This window comes from Mesocricetus auratus, unplaced genomic scaffold (genome assembly GCF_017639785.1).
Source record: "Mesocricetus auratus isolate SY011 unplaced genomic scaffold, BCM_Maur_2.0 Super-Scaffold_100014, whole genome shotgun sequence".
NCBI lineage: Eukaryota > Metazoa > Chordata > Mammalia > Rodentia > Cricetidae > Mesocricetus > Mesocricetus auratus.
The window spans coordinates 3,917,000-3,926,154 of NW_024429197.1; the positions used below are offsets into that span (position 1 = coordinate 3,917,000).

Here is a 9,155-nt window from a genome sequence, read left to right on the forward strand (position 1 = left end):
GTAGCAAGCACCAGTCCCCTAACGTGGATGGGAGGGTGCTCCCTGACGTGGATGGGAGGGTGCTCCCTGACATGGCTAACCACTGTTCACTAGTCAGCCTCCCATCTGGCCCCAGACCTTCCTTGAACCTCCCAGGATGGGGTACCCAGAGTGTGCACAACCCTTAACCTCTTGCCCAGGTCCCAAGCAAGCACTCGGTTCTCAGCTTCTACTGCACAGAGCTCACCCGGTTCCCACACCGCCCCGCAAACTCCTCCCACACAGCTCTTTGCCTCATGTATATAACCTCCTATAGCCATAGGAGCCACTGGCTCCTCCCATATCCTGGACACAGAGCTTAGCTTCCCCAGTTTATCCAACTGATTGACTCTAGTTTTATTTTGGTTTTTTGGCTTTTTTTGAAACAAGCTTACATTGTAGTCCCAGCTGTTCTGGAACCTACTATATAGCCAAGGCTGGCCTCAAACGCATGGAGATCCTCCTGCTTCAGCCTCCTTAGCCTTGGATGACAGATGCGTGGCACCACAATGGGCAGCCTTCCTGCTGTAATGATGGGGAAACTGAGGCCGGAAGAGGCCCAGCGCCTAGCCCGGGCTCACACAGCTTTTCACTATTGTTCTAGGTCTGGGCATCATGCCAGCTCATGGAGTCGCTGCATTGAGACTGAAGCTGGGTCTTCTGACTCCAGACACTGACCCTTCGTCCCGTCACAGCAGACCCCTAGATGCTGAGTCTGCCTCATCTGACCTCCCTGTCTCCTAGATGCCTAGTAGCAGACAGCAGCCAGACTTGCAATCCTCCCTGGCTGCACAAATATTTACTCAGTGTGGACTCTGGCCGGCCTGGCTGAGCTCTGGGAACACCAGAAGAAAGCTGGGCACAGCGGAACACAAGCGCATTGGGGAGCAGACACATCCTGGGCAGTGGGGGTTAAGAGTGTGGGGGCTACAGAATGGTAGGTACTGAGGTCTCCGGAACATTGCGGGCTCACACCTTCACTCCTGAGCACAAAGAAACAGAGAGCTGTCCTGCTCAAGCCTCCAGTCGTCTGTGACACGGAACTACACAGAATGCCAGCCTGGCTTCATCCCCCCCCCCCATGCCAAAGTCCCACCCTCCAGGATCTGATACCCAGCGGGGTTCAGATCAATTCTGCTGGAAGCCATGGAGTCTGGTTGCAGCAAAGGACACATGCACGATCCTGCTAGATTCTGCTCTACCCTTCAGTGTCCTTCAACAGCGGCGTGACGGGACACGTGGAGATTCAAGCTGGAGACCCAAAGCCAGAAACCAGGTGCTCGCATGCATGTGTGAGTGCATTTGTGCACATGTACGTGGGACTGTGCATAGCGGCTGGGGGTGGGGGTGGATAGGCATGCATCCGGTGGGGCCACAAAAGCCTCGCCTGCATTCCTCTGGGAAGGAAGGAATCTTCAGAGTCAGCTGTCCCCTGGTTTCCCTTCTTTTCTGGGACCTTCCTCCCCCCCCCTCCCTCTGGCTCAAGGCTCTGAGAGTCCTTCCCAAATCTGTCCCCAGGGAGATGCCTAGCTGGCCAAGAGACTTAGTAACCCGGTTCTCCAGTGAACTGAGGTCCTGAAGCGGGGGGGGGGGGGGGTTGTGGGTGTAGATTCCTTTAAGACAAAGGGATGGTGGGGGTGTCGGGAGTTCCGGAGGCACAAATCACTACTGAGAATGGCTAGACTGCACTTCGGCAGGACAAAGAGGCAGCCCGGCTTCTCTCCACCCCCAGCACCATCTCTGGCGCCTTCCATGGGACACAGAGACCAGCAATGTGTCCTGAAATGGATTTGTTGGGCAGCCCAGGGCTGTGCCCAGAAGGCCCCATAAATTAAGGGAACAGACTTTGTGGGCTCCATCGAAGGACATCCTTAGAGCTTCCCAAGCCATAGAGGCCTTTGCAGAACTAAGTTACTCCTTCCCAGCATCCCTCGGCACAGAGGGGCAAGCTCAGAGAGACTGAGACCTGCCCATGGTCATACAGAATGGCAGAATCAGGATTTGAACCCTTTCCCACCGTCCCAGACTGCCTCACTCAGATATCAGAATAAAAAAAAACTATTGTTGGGAGCTTCTGAAATTAAAAAAGTGCCAGTGGCCTGGGGACAAGCTTCTGAGGCAGACTTTAGGGCTTGGGACATCCAGGGGCCAGGGCCCACCTGCTGGAGGGCCTCCCTGGGGTGTGCTGGGGAAGACAGGGACACTCCAGCTGCCCACTTGACATCCCGTTTTGGTGTCCCCCCTTCTAGCTAACAGCCCAGCCGCTTCTGTCTCATAGTCAGAAATAGCTGTGACAAAAGTCCCTCCTAGGAAGGAGCCTTTTAAACAGCCACCCGAGAAGGTGGCAAGCAAACCTTCGAGAAGCCCCTGCCTGAGGCAGACGTGGGCGTCACATCAGATGAGGATTAGGGAGTAAGTGACAGAAGAGCAGCCCAAAGCCACTGGAGATGGCAAGCCTCCCCCAGCCTCAGTTTCCCAACCTCGGAAATGAACATACATAGCTGAATTGGTAATTTATTTTTCTTTTGTCAATAGCAAGCCTGTTTCCACACAGACAGCCCTTTAGAATCACGGAAAAGGAGCCTGTGGTTAGCATATGTCAGATTCCAGGGGTTCAGCCTCTCACTGTCCCCAGAATCACCCATGAAGTACTACTATGGGCTCCAGGGACCTGAAGCACCCGCTTGAAATCTACCAAGACGAAAGACAACCCAGGTCCCTCAGACCCTCTAACAGCTCTCCACTCACCCAGGCACCAAGAACAAAGCCAGCCAGGAGCACGTAAACCCTGCCTGTCTACCCACAGCGAGGGGAGAAAGCCTGTCAGCCCTTAGTCACACTGGGCCTACAGGGCTACAAGGGCTTTGGACCTGGGACACTAGAAAGTCACACACTGCCCCGCAGGCAGCGAGGCTGCCTCCACCAGTCATTGTTCTTCCTGGAACAGTAGTGACAACTTCCTTGATGCAGCCAGTGGGACCTACACAAAACTTCTGCCTGACAACCACAAAGTAACCCAGCCTCCTTCTCCAGTGACCAAGAGGGGTAATCATGGAAACATGCCATGGTATGGGCCATGGTCATCCAAAGAGACAGGAAACAGGATGCCCCGCACATAGGGGGCATAATAAACACATCTGAGAAGGTAAAAAGATCAGCCCCGACACAGATCCAGGGATGACCCAAGGGAGTCAGGCTCTCTTGGAGGCCAATTGTTTTAAAATGCATGTATTTAAAGTTCAGACAATTTGACAGGATTCTCCTGGGGAAAACCCCCAACTTGCAAACTCAGAACAAGAGATCTTGGTGGCACCGGGTAGCGGCAGAAAGAAGTGTTTGTTTTGGTTTCCAGATCAACGCTCCACAACTTTGCCCTCTATACACTCTCAGTGACCACACTTCCTACACAGTAAAGAGCAGGTTGAACCAAAGGGAAACCAAGGAGGCGGGGCGGGGCGGGGCCATGGGTAGGTATTGTTGATGGTAGACCATGTCAGCCACAGAACTCAGTGACTTAAAGCTTGGAACACAAGACTATGTAAGGTGAAGGGACGGACAAACAGGGTCTACCCATCCGTGCATGCGGTTTAGCGATGATGAGGGTTATTCTACAGATGTATGCAGGCACAACAGGAAGAACTCCTAAAACACCATCTATGTCAGAGAAGCCAGATTTAGAAGACTACATATCATGGGATCTCATTTCTGAGTTGTCCAGAAAAAGCTTATAGGCAGAGACACCAGGCAAGTTGGTGACTGCTCCAGAGGAGAGCTGTTTGCAAATAGAAAGAAAGAAATTTGGGTGGGCTGGGAGTGGATTCAAGCTTCTAAAATTAGACCCTGGAGATGGGTACACTGCTCTAAATTTTCTTTAGAAAAGCCATTGCTGTATTTAAACTGAGTGGTTTTAAGATGGACCAATTCCACCTCAGCGAAAGCAGGAAACTAGAGGTGCACGTGGAGAGAAACCAATCATGAGATGGGACCAGAAAGGCCTGCAGCTTAACAAACTGGCTATACTTCCGGCTTACCATTTAGTGACTGGAGCAGGAGGCTCTGAGATCCTCCAGATTGATGCCAGAGAACCCTGGAGCCCTTCCCTCTCCAGTGTGCTCAACACTGGGGTTCTACACTAGACACCCCCACGAAGCTATGATGCTCTTGGCAGTCTACAGACCAGACAGGCATACACCTTGGTCTCATCTCCTGGACTGTGATCTCTTAATAGTCAAGGTACCAGAGGTAGGCTAGCAGCTCAGATATATTCACTTACTGCAACCCAATTTCCCCTGCATTCTGGGTAAGTGATCGGCCATGGAGTTTCAACCCCAGCGCAAACACAGAGTCATCTACTGACAAGCCAAGGCAGCCCCTTGCAGGTAGTGTAGACTAGAGTTTTGTGGGAGGGTTTGGCTTTTGGTTTTTTGAGACAGGGTTTCTCTATGTAGCCCTGGATATCCTGGAACTCTCTGTAAACCAGGCTGGCCTTGAACTCATAGAGATCCACCTGCCTCTGCCTCCCGAGACTTTTTGTTTTCTTTTTTGAAGTGATCATGCTGGGCTGGAGAGATGGCTCAGTGGCTAGGAGCACTTACTGCTCTTTAGAGGACACGGATTAAGTTCCCTGGACCCACATGGCAGCTCACAACTGCTCGTGACTCAACTTCCAGGGAGTCATTACTCTTCTCACCAGCACCAGACATGCACAGGATGCCTGTGTATACATGCAGGCAAGACACCCATACACATAACAAATAAATATTTTTAAAATCTCACACTAGTGGGATCAGGTACATTGACATCAATGTGAAAGCAAGAGCACTTTCATGACTGTGCAAACACTTTGATGCGTTTGGCTTGGGCTTCCCCACACCCCCACCCCCTTTGGTTTTTTGAGACAGGTTTCTCTGTGTGTAGCCCTGGCGGTCCTAGAACTCACTCTGTAGACCAGGCTGGCCTCAAACTCACAGAGATCCCCCTGCCTCTGCCTCCTGAGTGCTGGGATTAAAGACGTGCACCACCACCACACAGCTAGATCTAGATTTTTATTACATTTATGTGTATATGTTGTGTGTTGTATATGCATACGTGTCATTGCAAATGTGTGGAGGTCAGAGAACAACTTGCAGGAGTAGATTCTCCCCGTCCACCATGTGGTTCCCAGGGATGTAACTACAGCTGTCAGGCTGGGCAGTAAGCACCTTTACCTGCTGAAGCCACCTCACAGGTCCTTGCTGTATTTTTATTAACTAAAGGAGCTTTCCCCAAGAGTATCACCAAGCAATCCCAGGGCTTCAAGGAGCACAGCAATTTCCAACAACCTTGGGCTTTGCAGGTAGGTAAACTGAGGACTGAACAAGGCAGAATGCTCACTTTGGAAAAATCCAAAGTTTTGAATCAACTTCAGAGAAGACAGGTCTTTCCAATTGGTAAGAAAACAAAAGGAAGGAAAGTGTACATGATCTTCCCAGAAAGGCGGGAAGAGAGGTGCTCACACCCCACCTGTCTCAGCAGGGCCAGCTCATTCCAGGACAGTGCCAGAAGCTGACATCACACCCCACACCCTGGGTGCAACCTGAACAGCTCATTGCTCAATGCCAACCCTTCTCCCCTAAGCCTGGGCAGTTTTTCCATCACCTTAGTAGCCAGGGCCAAAAAGCACACACACAACCAAACAAATACAGCGCAAGCCTGTGTCATGACTACATGGCCAAGGGTGTCGGACAGGAGGGCCAGCCCAACCCTCCTCCTCCTCCAGTTTCACCATCAAAGACAAGTGTCTCTTTCCCTAGACTGCTCTGATGGGGATGACCACCAAGGGCAGAGGGTGGTCTCACTATGAGGGGCACAGGACAAGGCCAGAGTGAAAAGGATCCCCCTCCCAAGCCAGGCCCTGCACCTGCAACAGGGACTCTAGCCGGCTCTGCACCCTGCTTATCACAGGTAATAGCATCTACTTGATTATTTTACACCTTCCAACAGGAGCCTCATCCACTCTACCCTGGAGCACTGTCTGGAGTTTTCTATTCCCAGTTCCCTGATGACAAACCATCTACCCTGCAGGTGATGGGAGCTAGTCCTGGACCTCTTCCCAGTCAGTAGACCTCAGCAGAGGGTAAGAAAGGAGACCCGGCCCCAGCTTCCAGGGAGACTGTAGGAATGGAAGGAATGGCCCTACTCCCTTAAGAGTCAGAACAACAAAAGCAGAGTTAGATACACAGGCCTGAGATAGAAGCCTAAGACCAGAGGGCCCCTCCCCCATGCAAACCTGAGACCTACACACAGACCCTGTCTCTATCTCTCTGTCTCTCTCTCCCTCCCTGTGTCGGAAAGCTGAGCAGACAGTATTGTTAGCCAGGCTGCAGGCAGAAAGCAGTACCAGTATGGCAGCCAGGGAATCTGAACTTCAAGGAGCACACTGGCCATCTTGAAAGCAGTCTGCCTCTGACTTCCAGCTGGACCCAGGATCTGGGTCCACCCCATATTCTAACCCATGGGTGTCTCTCCCCCGGGGGACCTCAATAAACCTTGAGACTTGGGAGAACGTGAAGAAAGGATGACTTTTTTTTAAAGGCTGGTGACTGGCTCTGATTCTGCAGCCCAGCAATCTGGGCCTTACAGACCTGGAACAAGACAGCCAATCTTGGGGCCCTCGGGACAGATCAATCCATCTTCTCACATGAGCTCATTAAATTCAAGGACAAAAAAAAAAGATAATGTACTAGTTGAGAGTTTTTCTTTACACCTGCTGTGGAAAGGGAATCTACCACCAACATCTCTGGAGAAATACCAAGCCTGGGAGACACACCAGCCAGGACTCCCATCAATGGATCAAATCTTGACTTTCACCACCGATTAGCCAAGTCGCCTTGGGCAAGTCACTTAGCACCTCTTCTCCTCAGTTTCCTCATCTGCAATATGGGGACGAGGCAGCCTCACACCGCATTGTCATGTGGACAGAATGAGATCACCACAAGTCCTCTGGTTATTACGTCCCTGAGAAACAATGTGCTTGGCCCCGGTGGTCGGCGCCCAGGTATTCTGCAATAGCCCTGCGCTCTTGGATTCAGATGACCGAGTCCTCCCGGCAGCTCGCAGCCCACCTGTCAGGCCCCGCTGCCCATCCCGAGAGCGGCGGAGGAGGGGCGCACCCACTCACCTCCGTTTGTACTCGTCACGCTCGCGCTTCACCTTGGCCAGCACGTTGTAGAGTGCGCGGATCTCTGGCGTGATGGTGTCAATCTGCACGCCCACGCCGTCCGGGTGCACCCACGACACGCCGGGGCCCTGCACTGTCTCCACGCCGCCGCCGCCCGTGCGCCGCACCTGCGTGTAGCTCCAGATGGTCCCGGGCAAGCGGCCGTAGTGCTGCGGGTGCGATCCGCCGCCGGGGGGCAGGCCGCCCAGGGCCACCGCGTTGGCGTTGATGCCGGTGGCCGCGCCGAGGGCCTGCCCGCCGCCCGCCGCCGGCGGCCGCAGCAGTTCGGGCCCAGTCTGCACGGCCTGCTCCCGGGAGAACGTCTTGTAGCGCAGTCGCCGCTCGCGTTCGCTCTGCTGCTGCTCCAGCTGCTTCTCCAGAAGCCGGTTGCGCCGCTCCAGCTCGTGCACCTTGGCCAAGAAGCAGCGGAAGCGCACGTTGAGCCCCTTGAGGAGGTGGATGTTGGAGCCCAGATCGTCCCGCAGTGCCGCCGTTACGGGCGAGGGCCCCGGCCCGGCTCCACCACCACCGCCACCGCTTGCGCAGCCGCCGCCCCCCGGCGGGCAGCCGAAAGCCAAGGCCATCTCCCCGAACAGCAGCGAGTTGACCATGCGCCGGCTGCGCGGCTCAGGGCCCCGGGCCCGCGGCTCCAGATGGGGTTCCAGCTCGGGGCCGGGCTCCCGGCGTGGCCGGGCCAGGGCGGGCGCGGGCTCCAGCGCGGACGGAGTGGTGCCAAATGCACGCCAGATGCAGCTCCGCAGCGCCGGAAGAGAGAGCGAGACGAGCCGGAGGTCGCTGTGGTTGCGTGGGGTTGGCGAGGGGCTCCGTGCCTGCGCCGCGACTGTCAGAGCTGCTGTGGACCGGCCGCAGTAGCGGCGCGCAGAGGACTCTCCGCCGGCGCTGCCCCCTCTGCATCGGGCCCCGCCCTCTGCAGGCACAGACCACACCCCCAGGGCCCGCCCTCTGCAGACATAGACCACACCCCCTGCCTGGCTGTCCTCTGCAGGCAAAGGCCACGCCCCTTCCTGACTCTCCCTCTATAGGCGAAGGCCAAGCCCCCTTGCCTGGACCGCCCTCTGCGGGCATAGGCCACTCCCCTTCCACCCAATGCAGCGATTTCACCCGCTGAGACTGGGCTCTCAGGTCCTGCAGCCCTGGCCACGCCCACAGGCCCTCGGACTCCGCCTACCCACGAGCTGCGCCACTTATCTGCTAGGCGCCTTTCAACTGCTGCAGCTCAGGCTCCGCCCAGCAACGGCCCGGAAAGCCCTCGCCTGCGTGCGGCGCTGCAGGCCTAGCGGGGTTCAGATAGTCTAACGCAGTCTGCATTCGAAACTGCCGCGGTGAGCGCGGCAGAGCCGGGAGCTGCAGCTTCTTAATTAAAGAGGCTGGCGGTCTGGATCGGCTCACTTGCCCTCCTGGGGTGCCCTCTCCCACCAAGTCTGCCACTTCCCGCTCGCCGCCCCTCCCTCCCTGTCCCAAATTCCCCTGCCCCAGATTTTCACGCATGCGGGTGACTGTGGCGTGCAAAGATCTGGCATCAACCATAGCGTGCGAAGATACATGCTTGTCAATTCCCTTACTGCAGCCTTCAGTGGCGTAGGTCGCCCTTCCGTCCCCTACTAAGCGGATCCAGGGCTCCTCACCCGCCTCTGTCCGCAGCCTTCGTGCCCGCGGGTCCACTGGCAAACTCAGATTCAGGGACGCCAGGTAGGCCGGGGAAGAGCAAGCAATGACGATCCTAGCGTGCCTGTCTTCAGCCCTGACTAGCCACCTCCCACCACCACATTCTCTCAGGCTGCAGTGATGTAGCTGAGCCCAGAGCTGGGGGTCTCGCCATCATTTCTCCCAGCTGCCTTGCTGAGAGAAGCATCTATTTAGAGAACGCACCTATCCATTCATCTGTTCATTCATTCATTCACCCATCCATCCATTCATT

The 9,155-nt window shown here is 55.2% G+C and overlaps 1 protein-coding gene across 2 annotated transcripts in view; it reads right to left on the reverse strand.

Annotated features, from left to right (window-relative positions):
• Positions 1-7,827, reverse strand: part of Iffo2 (intermediate filament family orphan 2) — a 43,684-nt gene extending 35,857 nt beyond the window's left edge. For both annotated transcript variants that reach the window (XM_013121286.3, XM_005081065.4), the window contains exon 1: positions 7,178-7,827. In XM_013121286.3, coding sequence (XP_012976740.1) covers positions 7,178-7,827 — 650 coding nt within the window. The remainder of the gene's footprint in view (positions 1-7,177) is intronic.
• Positions 7,828-9,155: the final 1,328 nt, after the last annotated feature.